This window comes from Solea solea, chromosome 10 (assembly GCF_958295425.1).
Source record: "Solea solea chromosome 10, fSolSol10.1, whole genome shotgun sequence".
In the NCBI taxonomy this organism is placed as follows: Eukaryota; Metazoa; Chordata; class Actinopteri; order Pleuronectiformes; family Soleidae; genus Solea; species Solea solea.
This window is the reverse complement of record NC_081143.1, coordinates 26592738-26615585: the sequence shown is the minus strand read 5'-3', so window position 1 is coordinate 26615585 and position 22848 is coordinate 26592738. Positions and strand designations below refer to the sequence as shown.

The following is a 22848-nucleotide window of genomic DNA, read 5'->3' as shown; positions in this document are numbered from 1 at the left end:
GATCTCCGTGGAGAAAGTCGCTTTAGATGAAAGCAACAGTGGCGGCCATGATGGATGTTTAAAAAAAGCTGCTAGATGTTGCTTCTTTGTCGTCATCGTGTTAAACCCTTACACCATTGGAAAAAACACCTTTGTGATTGTTCCTCTTTTTACTGACATTCTATAGTTGGCCAAATCTCAATCTTCAGAGTCTGGACTTGCAAGAGGCACGACCAATGGACATTAAAATCCCTCTGTATGCAATTGGATAGACCTACAAACCAATCAGACCAATGACCCAGATGAGTTTTCTTGGAGCGATGGCGATCGAGTAATGGCCTCTAATGATTTTTGCCTGTAAAACATTTCAACAAACTTATTTGTTTGAGTTTTCTAGGAGCTAGTAGACTTTTGTTAGGGCAGCTCTGAGGAGCAAGTCACTTACAATGGAAGCAACAGCCGAATTGAAAGACAGCTGTTCCTCAGTGGCTGCCATTGGTGGATGTTTACAGAAGTTGCTAGACGTTGCTTCTTAGACGTCATCGTGTTAAACCCAACAGATTCGTCTTGGCCTGTTTTTGGCCACCTCACCCTCTGTTGGTAATAATCATGCCTTCATTTCCTCTTCATCTCTGGCCTTTTGTTCAGTTCAGTTCACCAGCCACAGCCAAAGTTTGGGCGACCACTCCAAGTTGTTGTCGCAACAACAGCAGCTTTTTCTTTGAGAAAAATCGAGTAAGTTTTAAGTACATGCTGTAAATCCTCACCCCTGTATACCCCTTCCTTTCTTTGTTTCTAATACCACTTTTTATGTCTTTTACCTGCAGGTCATAACTCACCACACTATTTATTTTTGCTGTTATTTTATTCCATGGAGTTTTGCCTAAAAAAGTTTTACTCCATTGTGTATATATATATATATTCTACAGATCTCTATTTTCAAGCTTTTATTTAAACATACATCAATGAAAGATGAATATAGAAGCCAAATAAACTCTGAACGGTGTTAACAAAAGCAAAACATCGGGTGGGTTTTCATTAGCCTGTTTCAGTTTTGCACATTTGCGAATCACGCGTCGCCTTCATTCGATGGTAAATCGCAGTTTAATGCAAAGTCACGCCCAAACTTCTATCTTGCAAAATCATGATGCTTCTGAAAATCATGTTTACTGCTCTCAGCAGCAGCAGCAAACCACTGTATATATGATGTACTGCTCGGCTGAAGACAATGCATCATAAAGATGTTGTCAGACACCGACTCAATCTTGTCAAAGATCCAAATGTGCTTGTGAGGAACAGAAATATTATTCAGGAGGAAACTCTAGTGCTACAATCAGACCTGATCTGAGGGTAAATCAGCGACTCGGCCCTTGGGGAAGAAGAAGGCGGCAGCAATGAATCTCTGTGAAATCAAAAAGCAGGTTCTTCTGCGAGCGTGTGCTTCCTCACCAGCAAATACAGAACACATGCCAAACCCCTCCGCTGGGCCGCTGTGGTTTCCTCCGTGTTTCTTCTGTACAGAACATTTCTTTCTCATTAGTCGCGAGCTGCCCTCAGCCCTGACGGATGCTTTTTAGTAGTATTATCCACGCTTGTCATGACTGAGATTGATTACTGTTTGTATGACAGTGTCTTACTTCCAGTTTGTAGTATTTATAACATCCATATGTGTGTGTGTGTGTGTGTGTGTGTGTGTGTGTGTGTGCACTGCACTAATTAGCAGATTCCACAATAAATGCATCATCGGCTAAATTGCATTCAGCAGATAATGAGATCTGAAAAGACATGGTGCGTGTGTGTGTGTGGAAGCCTTGATAAAAAAGCTCTTTATGGCTCTCATTCATCCATTAGATCGTGACGTATGATCTGTGAAACGGATTTGATTTTATGTTCAAGGAACTTTTTTCATTCTTTAAAAAAAAAAAAAGCCCTTTGTTTTCTCCCTTTTTTCCCATTGAACATGTAATTCTCTATGTTGAGAGCAGAGCTGCTGAAAGCACGGAGCTGCACAATAACTGATAGCTTATTTATTTAATACACCTTTTTAGATTTTTCCATGAACATTTTAATTAAAATCTTAGGTCCTGTATGTTAGAATTAGTGACATCTAATAGGAGGACTAACTACGGTGGCCTTCACATATCAGAAAGGATGTTATTCTTCGTCGTCCTTTCCTGCTGCTGTAGGAACATGGCGACACAAGATGGCTGCCTAAAGCACCTTACTTAAATAGATAAAAAATTCAAAGGTTTTATTGACAAAGTACAATTCTTTCTTGAATGCCTTATTCACAAACGAGAGACACTTACACAAATAACAAAGCAGTGCAACATTACAGTAAATAACAGTAATTAGGCAGTCAATACTAGACATCTCAAACAATAACTAGCTAATAATAACTACATTATTATTAAATGACCAGCAATTGGTGTGGTTAAATGCACAGTTTTTACTGCACGTGAAAGAACGGCATTCAAGCCAATTATACACTTTTACAAACATTGTTATGGTTTTCAATTTCTGCCAGTACACATTTTTTTAATGTTACACACAGAAATGACACTGCAGTTATTTTTTATAATGGGATAAACCTGGTTATGATCACATCTGACTGGAGAAAGTCATAGCCCTGTAAACTGCACTATAATATTTAAGAATTTAACAATTTGTGTTGACTTTAACATGGAAACAGGAAGTTAGCAAGCTAGGCTCGTTGGTTCATTGCAGTCAAAACAAATTGAGAAAAAGTAACTGGCAGGCTAGGGTACCTAGCTTCTGCTAAACAAGGCATTTCCAGCTGCTTTAAAAGGTACAAAATGCATAATAACACCATAAATAACTTAAATAGAGAAGTTAAAGCAATTAAAATAAATCAGCGACGGCTGTGGTGTGGCATTGGTAATTCTATTTTTATTTAAACACAGTTGCAAATTCAGTTTGAGAAGAATAAATTAATTTAGTAGGCTACCAACAGTAGCTAGCAAGTTAGGCTGGAACCTTTTTGTTTTCCTTCAGATTATTATTATTATTCCGTGGCTTTTCGGTCATTTTTGAGGCATTATCATGCATAAGATACTCAGCATGGAGGACAGCTATGGCGAAAATCCGATATTGGCATGATGCTTGGACCCGTGCATTGCGCTAGGGCTCTATAGCACCCCCCCAAGGTTGAAATGTGAATGGAGCAGGCCAAATCTGGGTTGCGCCGAATTTTACAAAACTTGGTGGCAACATGACAAGACAAACAAAAATGTCCACCAGGACCAAGACCTCAACCCAACAGGAAGTCAGCCATTTTGACTATTGCGGTATTTTTTATTAATTTTTTTGCTTTAATTGCCCTGAGACTGTTTGGTGCCCACTAAGAGAGACCCTCCTCAAAACTGTGAACACTTCTGCACATAAACATTCTCAACTCATTTAGTTTCATTCTCCTGCTGAGTCATTGTTAGCTCTTGTTAGTTATTGATCTATACCAGACACACTAAGAGACTTGTAATGGTTTGTAAATGGAGTATTTACTGTCTCTGACCACACTGATAACGGCCCAATTACATCACAGTATTGTGCCATCACTTAAGAAATAAAACTAAAACTTTCATGTTACACAGTTTGGACCAAATTAGTAAACAAAGCTAATACCATTTTGGTCCTGATGTCGACGCATTAAGCAGTGAATGTTTTTTTTCTTTTTAAGTCTAGAAGTGAGAAAGCCTTTTGAGTTTTGAGCTGATAAACTGTAAACGTTTCTTTTTCTGAGGCAAGATGCAGATCAAAAAATAACTAAATCAAGTTTTGTTGGGACCAAATTGAGCCAAGTCCTCTCATTTCTTATCTCTGCTCTTCCATCTCCCTTCACACAGCGTTCGTGTTCGTCCTGCCCCGTCTGTTGTTGTTTTTTTTTACTTTGACTCTTTCTGCCAGACTCCATTTTTAGTGAATCATCTGTGTTTATATCAGAGGGGGATTCGCTGTTTCCTTTTTGGAGCCAACAGACAAAAAACAATAAATAAGATATTTAATCTGTGGTTTGTTGTGGGGGAGGGGAGAAAAAAAACATCGAGCAAAACGATAACAAACCTGCGATCGAAACAAAACAGAGACGCTCCGACACAGATTCCGAGCGTCATATCTTGTAAGTTGCTGATCATTAACTTCTCTGGATTAACTTGTCTTAGTTTTGGGAGGTTTTATCCGGCGCATGCTGATCCTTAAAGAGACAGTAAGTCGTGCTGCCGCCACATGGGATCTCATTATTCTCGAGCAGCAGGAATAACCTTTGAATTCGAGTGCCATGGCTTTGCATCACAGTCAGGGTGGAGCGGTTGTTGAATACAACCCCCCCGCATGCATGACTTCTCCTGTTTAAGATTTGCCTCCAGGTGTGATAATGGCTTCCAGCGTTAGGGGAAGGGCGGTGAATCATCTTGATAATTAATTGAGACGACTGGATCGCGGGCGGCTAGAATTTTAAACTGTGACAGAGTTTAAAACAGAGTCCTATTGTTCCTGCACGATGTCGTTGTTCTGAGGCATCGGTTTGATTTCATCACTTCAAACTTCGCTCGCCATCGGCGGCACTGTCCCTAAATACACCGGACTCTACATACACCAGACACCAAATATAGAGGTTTCCCTGGTAGTTGTTGGAGATTAACCCATGTTTTTAGGGTTGTTAAGTAGTTTTAAGTGAACTACAGTTTGGCGCTGTCCAGCTTGATTTGTGTGTCGGACGTCTCTCCCTTTTCGGCAGTCTGACCTGCCGTCACAGGTACCTGGTACCAGGTACTATGCTAGTGGAAACGCTACTTGCGTTGTGAGGCGAGTAGAGCTGGTGGAAATACGCCACTAGAAGCAGACCAAGGACTAGAACCTGTCTGAGGTCAATGGTTAGGGTTTGTTATGATGGTTAAGGTGAGGGGCGAGGGAATGGATTGTTACTAAGAACGCTGTACAAGAATGTGTGTGTGTGTGTGTGCAGAAGCTAGAGAAAGTCAGATATCAATGCATTTATGTAATATATACTGTATATAAGTGCAGCTCCTGCTTTGAAATGTGCTTGACAGGTCAGCTATTTATAGAGTCACGTTCCCAAGGAGGCCGACTTTGAACTTGGCAAACAAAGGGACCAAAACCTCCCAAACAAACAGAAAATACAACACAACTGTATAAATACAACATAAAATACACAAGTCAATACAACAGACACAATAACTGGGACCAAGGTTGCATGGCTTAACAATCCTCAAAGACTAAAGATTAATGTGTATAGATTAAAATGTCTCTGAATCAGTTTGGCAAATGCTGTGATGGTAGTCTTGAAATCAAGCCAGTGTGTCATTATTGAAAATAACTCAATAGATTAAAAGCTCCATGATGATACTTCAATATGTGACAATGTGACATTTTTGCTTTTTCTTCTCGGCCCACTGTCCCCTCCACATCTGCGAGGGAAGCCGAGCTGAGAGGAGAACGAATATTCACCTTTTTATATTCATCGTGTGGCAATAAATAGCATAGCTTCACATCTGCTGTAAACCGTTTGCTTTAGTCTTTCCTTATTTAATCTTCCCTGCACTTGATCTGTGACACGCACGCACCTGTTCTCCTCCAGGTGTGTGATGAGTCGGCGGCGAGCTCGTCGTGAAAGCTGTGCATCTGTCGAGAATGTGAGCGGCGCCCTGCTGTGACTTACAGCTGGCCCGAGCTGTCGGCGCTAACCACAAAAACCTCGTCACGCCACACACATCTCGGGAAAATACGACCGTTTCCTGCTGCCGTCGATCAAATATCACCGCGCTTGTGTTCTTTGAAGCTTTTGGTTTTCTCGTCACTGTGTTTTTTTTCTCTTAAGTCAAAAGTAAAAAACAGTTTGACTGTCTCGCCTCGCCTGTGAACACTCTCTTGTTTTCCCTCTCAGGCTTTTTTTGAAACTTTCCCTGTCTGTGTGTTTTTTCTCTTTTAGGTTTTGTATGCAGAAAAGTGCCAAATTGGTGCCGGGGGTGACGTTAGACCTCATTGAGAAGTAAGTGCCACTCCATACGCTGCGGCCGTCCCGAACAATCTCTCTCTCGCCTCTTACCGCCTCTCGCTCTCGGGAGGCTGAAGTCGAGAGGAATCATCATCTGTCTGTCTTCCTGCTTCACCCTCGCTGCACTGTCAGCCCTCGCTGTGTTGTTTTCCATCCTGCAGGTATAATTCTCCACCTTTGTCTCCCCCCCCTCCCAGCTTAAGTGGCAGTAGTTTTGGCAGATTTAAAGCCCCACATTTCTTCAGTAAAACCTGCAGGTGTCGAGCGGCTGAGCGCAGTGCACCTCGTGCTCTTAGGCAGACGCTCTCAGATTGATATTAGAGCCTCGGTATGGATGTCATATCTAAAGTTTTAGTGGTTTCACAGAACAATAAAGCGGCTCCTCTCCCTCTCTCTCTCCCTCTCTCTCCCTCTCTCTCTCTCTCTCTCTCTCTCTCTCTACCCTCAGCCCACACTTAGGTGCTTGGAAGAGTGAGATGACACCCATAAAACAAGCGACTCAATTTTAGAAGCAGATTGTTTTATCTGACAGAAACACGACGCACGCCCGAGTCGTTGACGTTAAAGAGTGTCTGAAGAATCCTCTCCTTTACGTCCTGTGATTTTGAAGTTACCTCAAACACATACAAACATTCACAACTCAGTGTATGTTCACACACACACACACCCGCTGGACGATGTCGTTCCTGTTCATATTTCATTTATGTTAACGGAACTTTTCACTGTAAACTGTTTTAATAATAATATAAATAGTTAATCAGTTCTGAGTGGATACAACACAAAACTTACTGACTTTGAACTTACTCATCCCTTTTCATACATCTTCTCTACTTAGTATCGTTAGGATTTCAACGATACCAATAATGATGTCAACAATAATCGATGAATCGATTATTAAACAATTACTAAATTAATCGACAACTATTTTGATAATCGATTAATCGGTTTGAAGCTTTTTTCATGATTAAAACAAGATTTCCGATTGTTTAAGCTCCTTAAATGTGAGTATTTTCATCATTTCTTTGCTCTGGATGACAAAGAAATCATTAAAAGTGAATAATTTTGGTTTGTGGCCAAAACAAGACATTTGAGATCATCGTCATTTCCAGGTTTTATGAATACCGATCAACTTTTTTTTAAGGTTTTCTGACATTTTATGGACCAAGCGATTAATCGATTAAGCGAGAAAATAACCGACAGATTAATCGATTATGAAAATAATCGTTAGTTGCAGCTCTTATCAATACCACTCGATACTGGTTCTCTTGTCAATACTTGTGTCCTTGGGCAAGACGCTGAACCCTGACGGCTGTGGCAGATATGAAAGCTGTGTAATGGAAAATGCACATTGCGTGAATATGTGAGTGAACGTGTAAAGCAACTTTAAGACGAGGAAAGTGCTGCAGAAATAGTGTATTTACCATTTTAAAAGTAGATTTGCTGAAGCATCCAAACACCCTGTGCTGCCTCATGTTTCTAGATTATCGTATTTGTAAGTACAGTATTTCATGGCGTTGATAGAGTTACCTATTTTATCTACTAATTATATAAGAGTCAGCCCAAAACCTTTGAGTACTAGTCCACCATAATGGACAACAGTTTAACCTGTAGTGGGCGGCGGCATCATCACTAAGCCTGTCCCACACATGAGGATTTTCAAATCTGACTTTTTAAAAAGGTGGGAGACCACAGACGCAACAAACTTTATGGCCAATTTTCCATGTTTTATTCCTGTGAAAGTACAGACTAGAAGATCCAGTCCGGACCAAACACTTGACGCTTATTTCTCACGGAAACTCGTGTGATTTAACGTGACTTCAGAATTTAAGCAGACGGGGAGGATGGACTGTCGGCATCATCAGTTAGTAGCTGTTATTTGTGCGATGTAACTTGTACAAGCCGAGTTGATTCCGTCAATACCTCAAATTTAAAGACACCGATGATTGTCAGAAGGACCAGATCGGGACTCGGAAACTGGCCAATTGTCCTCTAGTTTGGGGCGGGGATTTAGGGGATGGATGAGAAGCAGAAAATGCTAGCGAATCAACTATTGTTGATAGTTTTCACTTTGTTTCGACCTCTTTAAAGGTCTCGTCTCCAAAGTTCCTGATCATATTTCAGTGATTTATCTCTTCATTCGTCATTTGATGATATATCCACCATTTCCCAAGAGAAACGCGGCGTGTAACCAGATCATTTGTGGCTAATTTACACAATGACTGTCAACATATTTCCCCATCTTTTTAGAAGATCATTATCTTTTTAAATAGTGTTTTTCACCTGCCTGCGGTCTTATCCGTCTCTGCTCTGCCTTCTGCTACCTCTCAATGAACCTGTTTGTCTTTCATGTGTTTGTTTTCATGCACCAGTTCTTTGAATCCCCCCCTCCATTCCCTTCCCTTCCTCGAATCCCCGTAGTGGAGGAGAATTACGCAGGAAATGCCCTTCCATTGAACGCAGAGCTTCTGCCGCGTGACTCCCAAGGCAAGATGGGGAAACCCACGAGAGTGATGACGAAACACCTCTGAAGAAATGAGCCCCTTTGTCCATATGTTCTACCATTCTACCGTCATCAGTCCATGGGGTTTGATAAAGTCCGGAAGCTTCTAGGACGAGGGTTAAAAGGTCATTTACGTCCCAGTAACGGTCAGGAGGGCGCGGAGCCCTCAGCGTTCCGCTTCCTCAGAATGAAATTCATAACGGTTTCTGTCGAGTTCAAACAAACTCTGACCTGAAACCACAGCCACGGTTTGTGAGGCTGAAATAAACTTGTCTCTGACGGAAAACATGCTCAAGAAAAACTACGTTTTCAGTGAATTTGACTCTTTGTATGTGTGGCCACAACAAATAGATGCAGAACACTGTGTAAAGATGCGAGTCCTCCAGGCTGCGGAGGCGAAAGAGTCTTAAGCGGACCACTCAGTGATGTTTTGGACAATCCTGTCTTCTGCTTCATACATACACAAACCACGGCGGTGCGATATTACCAAGTCTAAACGAAAGAAAGAAAGAAAGCAAGAAGGAAATGCTGACCTTTTCTGTATTGTTCACATGCTCCAATGAAATTGGATTTGAGATGTTGTCAGTTCTGAACAATATTGGAGAAAAAAAAGTAGTGAAATATGAAATTCATGAGATAGATGACCTTGACATTGATGCGCAAGCATGGGAATAATCAGCATGGGACTCCCATACAGGGGGAAAAACTAAAAACTATTGCTTGGATAAGATATTTCTGTAATTCTGAGAGTTACGAGTAAAATGTTAAAATGAAAAAGAAGTTTTTTTACTTTATGATAACTGATACTTAAAGTGGGGGAAAAGACAGGACTCTTCCTCTCACTTTTGTTGTTTCAGCTTTTTATTTGTAATAAAAGCTCGGTCGGATCCCTGGTGCCGTCGTTGCTGTTTTGTTTCATTGCATGTCCAGCGTGTTTCGCAGGCGGCTAAATGTCGACTCAGCTGATGTCCTTTTCACAGTTAAATAATGTATAGTCTCTGCGCTCATAAAAGAAAAATGACACTAAACTCGTTCTCAACTCTCGGCTCTGTGATGCTGCGCCAGCAGTCTTCATTAAAAACCCAAATGCCAGAGTTAAAGGTCCTGGTCAGACATGATATTAACATCCGCCCTGAGTGGTCTGATCACATGTGGACTGCACAAGCCTGAACCAAGCCAGATCTCCTCAGAATCATACACAAAGAACACCTTCAGAGGTGGTTGTAGGTCTGTAATCCAACCTTAATTGGATCCTGTTGAGGCCGTTACTGCAAGATTATGGTTCAATCTGATTTTATGCCTAGTCTTAGCCATCCATTCTTTGTGTTCACATGTAGTCATGGTCGATGAGTTTACATGAATGTTGAAAGTCTGATTTTAGCCGGACTAAGAAATAGAGCTAGTCTTAGTCAGACTAACATAGTCTGATTACTCCTGAATGACGCATCTATAATCTCTTTAAACTTGGGAGTCATTCCTTTAACAGAGTAAAACAAACGCAACAAGTTTTCACCTCTTCACACATTTTATATGTTAGAAAATAGTGGCTGAGAAAATGTGGTGAAGACTGAAAACAGTCGATGCGTTTACGTGCATGTTAAAAGTCAGATTTTAGTCGGACTAAGACAATAATTTGGTTTTCTTAATATCATTTAAACATGTCATGTTGGTCCGACTATAATCGAGCTAGTCTTAGTCTGACTATCATACCTGGATAATTTGATTAATAGTCTGATTACTCCTGCATGTACACGCTTAGTCTGTTTGTTGTTCTTGACCTTAAGGTCAACAGGAAAGTGATTCAGACGTACACAGCCAGTAAATCGTTTTTCTCCTCCGCATCGGACTCGGCAAGTTGTCCGATTTCCTTACCTTAGTCGGACTACGGTGGTACAATCTAAAAAAAAAAGAGGCTGTTTGCTTCCACTTTTATGTCGATCTTGGACGATGGAGATGTTCTGCACTCGTCACTCTCTTTGTCTCTTTGTCAACATTGGCGAATAATTGTTGACAAAGCTTTTCTCGGTCTTTTCCCTTCTTACCTTTTGACTTTTATCAATTCCCAGGATACTTTCTCACCGTTTCTCCCAAGGGTCAGACCTGAATTGTGGGAAAAGGAGCTTTTATGTTGTGTTTGGAATGAACTGCAGAAAGATTTGAAACTTAAAGGCTTGGTCTCATTGGGTGTTTTTAGGAGAATGCTGCACGACTTGAAGGCAGACACATCTGTCTGTAGATGTTCCTGCTAATTTATTGGGTTTTTTGATAATGATTGTGATCCTGATAATGTATTATTTTAGGTTTTTGGATAGTATATACTGTATGTCTGCTATCTTGTTGTATTTGTCTTGGCCAGAACACACTTGAAAAACATTTTTTTTCCTAGTAAAATAAAGATTAAATGAGGAGAAAAAGTAGCTTCACGAGGTGCATAAACTCTTGTAACCAGGCTGGAGCGACTGTAGCACAAGCAGCACATTAAATCATCTGGTGACTTTGTGGTATCCTAGCAACAACACCACACCATGTTGCTTTTCTTTTGAGGCTGAAGCAGAGCGAGCGAGAGATGCAGTGCAGCTTGATACTCCTCACACTGTGAAATATGAGTTTTGTGTGATTTAGTTTCCCACTCGCACAAAGCAGTGTTTTTCCCCCTCTGTCACCACACATGTCTTCAATGTTCAGACACGTGCCGAATGCCCGTCGCCGCCCCCTGAAATATCGCACACGTTTGTTGTGAAATGGATTGGGCACGATAATGTCAGCGGCGAGTGGTCCGTTTGCTGCTGATTTGTTGATTAATTTGATCTTTTCCTCTGTCTCTGCTCCATCTGTGCGTCCTTCTGTCTCTGCTTCCCACATATACCCAGCACACACTCTCGTGTGAATCAGTCCTGAGTCACGACGAGTGCATGTGGATGTTACCTGCACCGTGACATGCTACTCTTACGGCCGTGCCTTTTGTTTGAGAACCCTCCCCCTGCTGGCAAAGACTGGGGCTGCAATTTAGGGCCTGTAAACACAAACGTTTAGAAGAGTTTAGGAGGATCCACAAAACTTTAGTTTTTTTATTTTATGGTATTGGCTTTTTACATAGAACTGGCGCTTTGTTAGCCCTTAAGTGTTTTTGGAAACTTTCATGAAATATCCACAAAATACTTAATGTATGAACAACAATATTCTGGAAACAAGAGGCAGCACAACATGTTTGAATGCATACTAATAAGTAGCATTGGTATCAGTATTGGTATTGGAGTAAATGACGTATTTTCTTGTTCTTAAGAGTTGAGGAGAATCCACGCAACTTTTGTGTTGTATCGGCTTTTTATCTGCTCAGAACCGGCGTTTTTGTAGCCTTTAAAATGCATAAAAGAATCAAAACACCACCCTTGCATTTCCGTGCACACAACTAATTCACAGCGTCAGGAAAAGTCTTCTTTCAGTCCTATTTTATTCCTACTCTTACCCATTCTGCGTGTTCACATGTAGTCATAGTCCGAGTTTAGTCAGACTAAGATATCTAATCTTAGTCGGACTAACCTACCTGGATAAATGCACCTAAAATAATCTTTCTAAACCTGGGAGTCATTCCTGTAAAGACAGAGACTTAAGATCCATGATTTATGTCTCGAGTTAGTCTTAGTCAGACTATCATAACCTGGATAATGTGATTCATAGTCTGATTACTCCTGCATGTATGGGTTTTTTATTTGCTCAGAACCAGCGTTTTTGGTGGCTCACACGCCACCCTTGAATTTTCATGAGCACAACCAATATGTCTTGTCTTGGGAGTTTGTACACAACGCGCTATTGTCACATCTTCATCACAGTGCCACACACAGGCCTGGCATATGTACTGCAGCGTTTAGAGTCGATCTGGGGTGGTTTGTGATTGTGTGAAGAGACAACGCAGTGTTTACAGAAGGTTTTAAAGAATGAAAAAGATATTTCTGTGTGTATAAAACGTTAGTCTGGACAGAGACCTTTGAAAATGATGACACAGTTATCCGCGTTCACTTCCTGATTGGTTCTTATTGGCCCGTGAATCAACTTTTGACTGAAAATCTCCACCGTTAACACTTAAATTTTCACTTTCACCCCTTTGTTAGTGCAAGAAATCCCGGGTTTTCCCATCGTAGTTCCACATGAGTAGAATGTTCAAAAACCTGCATCAGTACGTGCTCTTCATACTCATCCCCCGCCCGTCTTTCATCTTACATGAAGAGGAGGAACACACGTGTCATGGGCGGGTCCCTGTTCCTCTGTGACTTTCATCAGTCTCCGCCTCCCCGGTGTCTGTCACTGTCTGAAACCCAGCTGTGCTTCACTCAGCGGGGGTCGTTAGACGGCGTTCACACCTGGCAGAGTCCTGTCGCTGTGATGTGATCACACGCGATGCTTTGATGCGACCGTGCGTCCGTCTCGTCGGCAGCAGAGAGAAGAGTCCGCTCCAAAAGTGCGTGACCCTCAGAGTGGTTTCCATCACTATTAGAATGTGATTTCATCAACATAATTGGACCTTCAGTGTTTGAACAGAGCAGCTTGTGAAATATGAGCTATTGTTTTGTGCCAGATCTGCACTCATCATGCATTTTACTGTGTGATGAACATTTTTGGCACAAAAAAACTTTTTGTTTTCTACTAAATTAAGCTCCACCTTTGGTGGTTTTTCAGGCTGTAGCTTCACGGTGCACGGAGCAGCAGATGCATCAGGTGAGACTCAAAAATATGAATATTGACTTATTATTTAAGTACACAAAGAACACAAACATCCAACTGAATGGAGGTAATGAAGTCTTTTCAGGCCTCGTCGATTGATGCGTCATCAAATGAGCAGGAGAGGGTGATACTGCAGCTACAGCTGCTTGAAAATAAACTTTAAAGACTGTGTAAACCATGACAAATATATCTTCTGTCTTTGTCACCCCACAGGAAAACGTCTTATGTACCACACTGCCGAATTAGAGCCAATAAAAAAGTCGCAATGTGTTTAAAAATGAGGTTTTAAATGATGAAAAACATTTTTTGCTCTAATACGCTGGTTTAGCTACAGTCCTGCTCTCTGTCGCCCTCTTTCTCCATCAGTGGTACTGCTGCGACTAAGACTGACTCAATTTTAGTCGGACTAAGGGCTATAATCAGACCTTTAACATGCATGTAAACACACAACTGTTTATACCAGAAAAATGACGCTGGTTTGCGTGTTAATCGTTGGCGTATTATCGCAGTCGCATTATCCAGGTATGTTAGTCTGACTAAGACTGGCTGGATTTTAGTCAGACTAAGGTGTTTACATGACATCCAAATTATTGTCTTAACTAACAGGCATGTTAACGCACTGACTGTGTTCGGTCTCTACCACATATTCCCAACAATCACTGTTCCGATGTGTGAAGGGGAGAAACTCTGCGTTCGCTTTACTCTGTCTTTAAATGAATGACTCCCGAGTTTAAAGAGATTAAAGATGCGTCATGCAACAGCTAAAATCAAGTTATGCTTGATTCTGTGTCGAGGCAGCGCAGTTAAATCCCCACACGATTCCATTCACCATAAAAATGAGTTTTCATGAGTAAACCTCAACTTAGTGGAATGATCTGACTTCAGTGTTTTATAAAAGCTCATCCAGTTTTGATTGATGACACAATCAAAACTCCGGCATTTTCAACAGCTCATCCATCTATCCATCCATCCATCTCACTGTCTCACTGTGTTTCTGGAGATATATTACTCTGGATCCTGAGAAAGGAGATGAACTGCTGAGTGTTCATCCTTACCGCTGACTTGCCAAACACCGACTTGGCAGCCGCTCAAAGTCTTCAGGAGCTGGCCGGCCGTCAAAGCTTCTTCCACTGCGAGGCTCGTACCTGCCAGGAGCTTCACAGCTGCCATTATTGGTCACTTAGAGGTAGAACTGAGAGTTTTAGGTCATGGCGAGTTCAGACCTTGTGTAGTTATAACTTTATTCATTCTGCTGAGGAGCTTATTGACAGCCTAACAAGCCAGCTGCCGGACTTCCTGCTGATTAAAATGGCGCTTTGTTAAAAGTAGTTGTCTTAAAGCTTGAGTCTGTAATTTGCTACTGATGCAGTTTGGTGAAATTCTTTTTACAACCAACTATATGTAAAGAAAATCAGTGGATGAGGACGAGGAGTCTAGAGAAGGCTGCAGTCACAGTTTAAATTTACCTGCTGTTCGTGTTAATTGTGAAACAGATTAGGCGGAGCATGGATCTAGCGGTTGCTGTGTTGTCCGAAGAAAGACACCGCCGTCTCCGCATGATTTCCGACAACAGCACTGTAGTTTATACTTACTACGTCTGGGTCAAAGACAGAGGAAGACATTTTGCGACAAGTCTGACTTCAGTCCGACTAAGCGTATACATGCAGGAGTAATCAGACTATGAATCACATTATCCAGGTATGTTAGTCCGACTAAGACTAGTTAAATTTTAGTCAGACTAAGGGCTAAAATCAGACTTTTAACATGCATGTAAACACACAACTGTTTATACCAGAAAAAAGTGACACTGGTTTGCGTGTTAATCGTTTGCATAGGAGTCACATTGTCCAGCTATGTTAGTCCGACTAAGACTAGTTAAATTTTAGTCAGACTAAGGGCTAAAATCAGACTTTTAACATGCATGTAAACACACAACTGTTTGGTTTGCGTGTTAATTGTTTGCATATGAGTCGCATTGTCCAGGTATGTTAGTCACATTTTAGTATTGGCCCAGTTCACTTGGAACCTCGTCAGAGCGGGTACTATACCGGTACGATACATGGAACTATCGCTGATGGAAAAGTAAAAGTTGAGCCGAGTTGTGCTAAAACTGTGTGGTTGAAAAGCTTCATATGTCGTGGAGTCGATGACCAGAGAATTCCCAGCACTTCTCCAACAGATTTCATGGGATTTGTTGCTTCACTGAACCGTAACCGGCAGACATTTTTAAAGCAAAGACAGTGAGTGGTAAATCTCACAGATAATAACACAGCTGTGAGGCTTTCAGTCATAAAAAAAAAAATCTCTCTCTCTTTCATCTGGTCTACATCTCTTTGCTCCACTCAGACACAAATGAGTCACTGTGAGGTCTGCAGCTGGTGTTTGCCCTCAACGTCCTCGTCTCCTCTCACCTACTTTACATACAGTGTCTGTTAAGTGGAAGGCGAGGCGTGGTAAAGGTGATTCACGCTCTTTTGCTACAGTGATTGCTGTCACTTCGACTCATTGGCTCTTTGTGGAAGAGATTTCCCTGCTGGAGAATAAGAGGAGTTTCTGCTGCATCGATGTACACTCCATCTTCAGCAAAACGTGGCTTTGCTTATTAGGGCTAAATCGGAAAGAAAATCCAACGGTTTCTGAAAGCTGAGAAGTTGCGCGTCAAAGCCAACGTGTGGTTATTACGGTAATTTCACTCGCGTCGTTGCAGGAAGCCGGCAAATCAGCGTCTTTGTCACCAGAGAGTTGGAGAAACGCCTGTTTTTGGACATTGAGACAAAAAATGTTTTGTTCATGTACAACTACAGTGTGTGTTGTTGTTGTTGTTTTTTTAAAATAAATACATTTAAATAAAAACATTTTAGAGTGTTAATATGCTATTTGAACATGCAGTAAATTGTAAATAACTGGCAGATATTGATAGTTATTCTGGAAAAATGGGCAAAATGCACTTAGTCACAGGACATTTTCTCTTAAAATAAGCAAAAAGAAATGGTTTTCAAATTTAAATCGAGAATATAATCAACAGGATAATTGATAATGAAAGTAATTGTTAGTTGCAGCCCTGTAAGATAGAATTATAGTAAGTTACGCCACATTGGATGCGGAAGCATCTCAGAATGAGGTCTTTTTACGTTGTTTTCCCGTAAAAAAGACGGTCAGAACAATCCCTCGTTACAGTTTTATGGCGTCCTCCATTTGTAGCCTATTTGTAATCCGTTTTTCATGGGATCTTTCACGTAAAAATTTAAAAAGTTTGGACACAAGCGCATGCTCCACATCGTCGTCTCCATTTTTCGGTGTGTTTCTGTGGCAGTGTTACAGCGCCACATACAGGCCTGGAATATATACTGCAGCAATTACAGAAGACAGAAAACAAAGTAACCGATCTGTTTCCATGTGGCTCTGGCCTTAGATGGAGGGTAAATGTACGGATTATTGACGTCATCTGATTCCAGGTTAAATCAACGTGCAGATTTATTCCCTGGTGTTGATTCTACTGAAGCAGCTTGGTTAATATTTTCTGTTTTAACAATCATTTTGGTTTGTGAACGTCATAATAACCAGGTTTGGGAAACGGTGATCAACCAAACAAGTCCTCCAATTAATCGATTACTGAAAGTAATCATTCGTTGCAGCCCTGGTTGAATATTTTAACCTTGTGTCACCTGAAATGACTTAATATAAGCAGAGTCACACGTGGTGTGTGTGTGTGTGTGTGTGTGTGTTCATGTCGAGTCTCTGCACAAACTCACATGAATATTCACACCACGTTTCTCTCTGAGTAAGAGCCTGTAGATGTAAATGTCTTCACATGGGATGAGGTAACTCATACTGAGCCGTTGCCACATTTTGCTTTGACTCAACGATGTGCCATACAGAGTGACTGACACTGAGCCATCTGTGTGTGTGTGTGTGTGTGTGCAGGATCCCTGGCAGGCTCAATGACAGACGCACTCCCCTCGGCGAGCTCAACTGGATCTTCACAGCCATCACTGACACCATCGCCTGGAACGTGCTGCCCAGAGGTGAGGCTGCGCGCACACACACACATTCTGCAATTAAAAGGAAACAATCTACTTCAACTTGGGCCCCATTTTTATTTACACAGTCAAAGCTTAGCAACCGTAACTAAACACGGCGGTGAAAGGGATGTATTAAAAGCCTGTCCACCAGGGTTCAACATACATAAAACATACGATAAACATGCGATAAAGTGAGAAAATGACTGTTATGACGACACCAGTCCTTCCAGTCTAACATTGACTGCTTTTCAATTCTAGACCACCAAAAAGAAGTGGTACACGTGTTTATATATTTGCTGATTCTCACCTTCCTGATTCCCTTTCATGCAGTTTGTCTTTTTGTTTCTGTTCCCACAGTAAGTTTCAACACTGTAATCTCTCTCTCTCATTTACACTTTTTTTTTTTTACACACGTTTTGTTTTCACACTTGACACATTTTTTTTTTAAAGCTACACTGAAGCAGTGAAAGATTCGTGTGACCGATGAAGCATAGTATGTGTGTGTGCCTCACACAGTGTTTGGTGTAGCTGTGGTGTTAATTACACCATAAAACCTCCCTCTCCGTGTCTCTGTGACTACAAAACCATGTGAACGGCACTTTTGTTTCATGAGTTCCAGACGCATTAAAGACAAAGTGAAAGTTAAAGCTATAGTGTGTAACTTTTCAGTATAACGTTGAACCAAATGGGTTCACAAAATGCTAATGAACTCTTCTGTTACCAATCCTGTTGGCGACGACAGGATTTAGCATGTGTTCTTCTCATTATTATTTGTTTCCGTGTCTGTGGAGACACGGAGTAGAAGGCCGAAGCATAGCAGTGTGTTCCAGTTGTAGTTGCAATTTCCAAGTTTTGGGAGCCTTTCATTAACTGGAATGCCCCCCTGAAGTCGGATATCCAACTCACAAAATTCCAACATGGCTGCCACTTGCGTCTATCGTTAAAACATTGGTACGTTTCCGTGTCTGTGGAGACACAGAGTGAAAGGCAGAAGCATAACGGCATAAGTTGGAATTTCCGAGTTTAGCGGGCAGTGCATTAACTGGAACGCTCCTGTGAAGTCGGATATATACAACAAACAAACAACAAACCCCGACATGCGATTCCAAGATGGCTGCCACTCGTGTCTATCATTAAAACATTGGTACTTGCTACTTTTTTTTGCAATTTTTTTCACAATTAATCAGTTGTACACACAGTAAAATGAAAGAAAATTCTACGAAACGTACGCTGTTTGTGTGCGAAAAAGACCACATCAAGCATTATTGCTAACCGTGACTAGCACGTGATATATTTACGTCCAATTTTTTACCCGAAAATTGTCAAATGAACATGATCAACTTGGAACAGGTGTCACTCGCAGTTCCAGCTTCCAATGTAAGTGGAAAGCACCATCACAGCTACGCTAGTAAAGCAAGGCTACAAACTTTAGGTTAAGGAATTAACCTCAGTTCTCTGGAACATGAGTGAGGTCGTGAGATACTGAAACAAAAGTTGATAAAGAACAGCTGGAATATGGACCTGGAGTCGTCCGTCCTCCAAAGATCTGCAGGTTCCTCTGAGGTGTTCTGAGGAGCCTGGTGAGTTACAGACTGTAGCTTTAACTTCCATATTTAAAGAAAAACAAACAAACTCATTTATGATAATGCTAAGTCTGACAGATGAGGACATTCTCACAGTAATGCGTACAAGTGGAAGCTCACATTATGAAACCTAATGCAGGAACACAAACAAACAAGGAGTGATTCTCTTGTTGTCGTTGAAGATGAAGTTACGCTGACGCTGTTGTGAACAACAACAAGTGGAGGCAATGATGAAAAATGAAAGTGTGTTTGTGCTCAGAGGAAGACCTCAATTAGAACAGAACACCAACAACAACAACAACGACAGTGCAGTAGTTGAAGCATCAGCAACATTAAAAACTTATAGAAAACACAGAGAAGACGATGATATCAAATGACAGCAGAGCAGTCCAGTCCTCACAGGCTGGCTCCTTCAAAGTGAGATGAATTTACAGTGTCTCGTGTTGTAATTGGGGATTTTTATCATTGGAACCATAATATACAGGCTGTGAAGTCTTTTACTATTTTTTAGCAGTATTTTCTCTGTATGAATACTGCTGGCCAGTACTGCTTTCAACAACTCGAGTGTCTTTACGAAGTGTACAGGTTCTGACCATCAGTTAAATGAAAATAGATAAAAGTTCAACCAACTGCACATGCTCCATACACACAGACTGGAGATCATCTTAATCATAACATCTATCACATATTATTATAATAATAATAGTAATATATAAAGAGCAATAGTTTCACGTGCTGGAAAGTTCTACAAATACAATATTTTACTGTAACTTCATGGTATTTATGTCACATGGTCGAGCAGTTCTTTCCCTTTTTAAAACAATCTTGTTACAGGAGTTTTCTGTAATAGCTGATACCGATAGTGATGATGAGGCAGTGAAGCATAAAATAAAAAAATAATTAAATTGGGACTTCTATTGTTAATGATCACAGTTAAAGCCTGTGAAGTGATAAAAAGATGAAATTTATTGTGAAAATGTTTTTATCGCTTCATCCCTGCAGCACTCATTCCAGCGCTCACCTGTTTCTTACATGTAACACACACACACACACACACACTCTCCAGAGAATAACTGGATCTGAGTGCCGACAGTGACGGAACAATGCTGAAGGCTCCCAAAGCCTTTTAAACCCAGCGGCCGTGCTGTTAATGAGGCTGCCCACATCAGAGAGTCTCACACACACACACACACGTGCGAATCGCAGGCTTTGGTTTTGTGTGTCCCTGTCCCTCATAAACGTCTACACACACACACACACACACACACACGTTCACTCCCACACACTAACAGAGGGATCACAGTCATAAGTCAGAGAGGTTGCCGTGGCCCCATTAAAGTGAATTAGTGACTACATTAATGAGCTGATTAAAATGTGACCGCCACACATGGCCGTATTCCTCGCACACACACACGCACACACACACGCACACACTCTGTATTCTGGAAATGCGTTCACACAAAACTGCTGCTGCTGCTGCTGAGACCCTGAGAAATGCCAAGAAGTGGGCTGAGAGGAAGAGGAGGAGGAGGGAGAGAGGGGAGCCGTGAAATCTGACTTTGTCGTCTGAGAAAGACGACGGGGCGACACCTCGGATGTTTTTAAAAGGGCAGCGGTGTCGTATGAGCTCAGAGTTCTAACATAATATGAGACATTCATGATTCATGATGACGTTTCACGGATAAAAGTGCTTGTTTTGACAAAAATACATTTATGAAGCAAAATAAATGTATAAATGTATAAATACCAAAAACAGACAAAAATAGACCTGTAATTAACACGCCACACAAGCTTATAATGCAATAATTACCACCACAGTCACACATTTCTTCATTATAACAGGATGTTTAAGTGTTTTTTGGACAGTTTGACACGTCTGATTAAAAGGGGGAGGAGTCCGGGGGGGACAGCGAGCTTTGCTCTGATTCGACAAGAATGGCTACATTTGAATGCAGTAGCCCATGTTTGACCACAGAGAGGCAGTAGATACACTGACTTTTATGTAATCATTTCAACACTTAATAATAATGTGAAGATTTGCACCTGGATCAACAAATACTATGACATCAGATACGCACACAAACTGGTTTACACTTGAATAAAAGTGGCAATTACTTTCAGTATCCCCCTGTTTGAGTTTCAGTCACTCATTCATCGTCCCGTTTTCTGTGTCTGTGTTAATTGTATTCACTTGCTGCTCCTGTTCTGCCTCAGTCATGATAAATAATGCCGCTCCTCTGTCTCTGCGTCTTCAGATTTGTTCCAGAAGTTGTTCCGTCAGGACCTGCTCGTCGCCAGCTTGTTCCGCAATTTCCTCCTGGCAGAGAGGATCATGAGGTCGTACAACTGCACGCCGGTCAGCAGCCCCCGTCTGCCCCCGACGTACATGCACGCCATGTGGTAAGAAGACACAGATACAGATACATACATATACACATGGGTGTTGTTGGCTTCATGGAGCACGAGGGACGAAGAACACAGTTAATGTTGTGATCGGGTAAAAAATAACAAGAATATTTTTAGCCGCCATTTTCGCTCCTGGACTACAATTTTATTTCGGTTTGTTTAAATCTTGTTTATGCATTATGCTGGTATGCTAATCTGTGCAATTCATTAAATGATTTGGAATATCAGCAACAATGGCACAAAACTAACATTTAACAAGTTAAAAAGAAACGGAAAACAAAAGGACAACAGTACACAAAAGCACATGCTCTTCATTTAAGTAATAATCCTTAATTATTTCTGTCTTTTTCTGAAACATAATAGAGATTTAAACTAATCTCGTAGCTGATTCCAAATCTCTTAAATTATAACTTCTCTTAATTTAAATTTATTTTAAAATCTTCTGTTTGCAACTTTAAATCAACATTTCTAACATTCTGAGATGCACAATCCCGAGATTCTTTTTTAATTTTAAAAGAAACTTAAGGTTTAAATGTTGATCACTAATCTATTATGTGAAAGAAGGAGAAAAAAACGATGAGTCACACCAGCACATACATATTATCGCTATAAAATAAACCATTTATTTTTAAAATCATGCTTTAATTACAGTCTTAGAATAAATATCGTGTGAGCCAAACACTGTAGGTGTTTTCATTTGCTTCACAGCCTTTCTTGTATTTTCATGCTCAACAATAATAAGCGTGACTCCATGAGTGTGTGTGTGTCGATGCTGCAGATGTAAAAGTGTTTGTTTGCAGCAGCCTCAGTCGACCTGACTGCACTGCAGACGGGTTTTTATATAGAATAACGTCTCTGCTTAAGCTTCAACCACCCACACACACTCACACACACACACACGTGTAACATCAGAAAATGTCCACTTAAGCCTGAAAGTGGTGAGCATTTCGTGAGACATTGTTGACATGACAGACCAGAAAATAAGATTGTTGTGACTTTTACTCACACGGCTTCAAACAGGGTGCTTGTGCAGGTCCTGAAAGTCCTTGAAAAGTCTGGAATTCTGTGTGAAAACTTCTTGAAAATGTCTGGAAAAAGGTTTTGCTTATAGGTGAATTTTCCTGTTCATGTGTGTATGTAAGATTTTTTTGTAAGACTGACCCAGTCGGCTGTTCCTGCAGCAGAAATGCATCATTGCGTGTTTTCCAACTTAGGACTCGAACGTCTAAAGTTTAAAAGCTCTTTAACACTAGTCCCTGAAGTCCAAAACACAAAAGAATATACACTAAAAAGGGAACATTGCCAGCGTGCAAGAGGCAGCACTGGTGAGCAACCTCCAAAGCAAGAAGCACCAAACACTCTATGTTCAACAAAAAACTTTTGAAAAAAATTTTTGGCTTAAAACCTTTCATCAGTTTCCCTGATTCAAGTATTTGTTCCTAAAATTATAATTGTAACACAATAGTGTAACTACATCAGGCGGTCTGATGATCTTCTGGGCTGTATATTTTTAACCGTAACATGTTTTTTAAGGGTGGAGTTTGAACTTTCACCTTTTATTTGAATATATATAAATGTGTGTATATGTATGTATGTATGTATGTATAT

The 22848-nt window shown here is 40.9% G+C and overlaps 1 protein-coding gene across 4 annotated transcripts in view; it reads left to right on the top strand.

The window, feature by feature from the left end:
- rptor (regulatory associated protein of MTOR, complex 1) overlaps nucleotides 1–22848 on the top strand; it is a 207677-nt gene that overhangs the window by 95644 nt on the left and 89185 nt on the right. For all 4 annotated transcript variants that reach the window (XM_058640290.1, XM_058640288.1, XM_058640289.1 and 1 more), the window contains exons 8-10: nucleotides 5945–6004; nucleotides 17154–17254; nucleotides 21090–21234. In XM_058640290.1, coding sequence (XP_058496273.1) covers nucleotides 5945–6004; nucleotides 17154–17254; nucleotides 21090–21234 — 306 coding nt within the window. The remainder of the gene's footprint in view (nucleotides 1–5944; nucleotides 6005–17153; nucleotides 17255–21089; nucleotides 21235–22848) is intronic.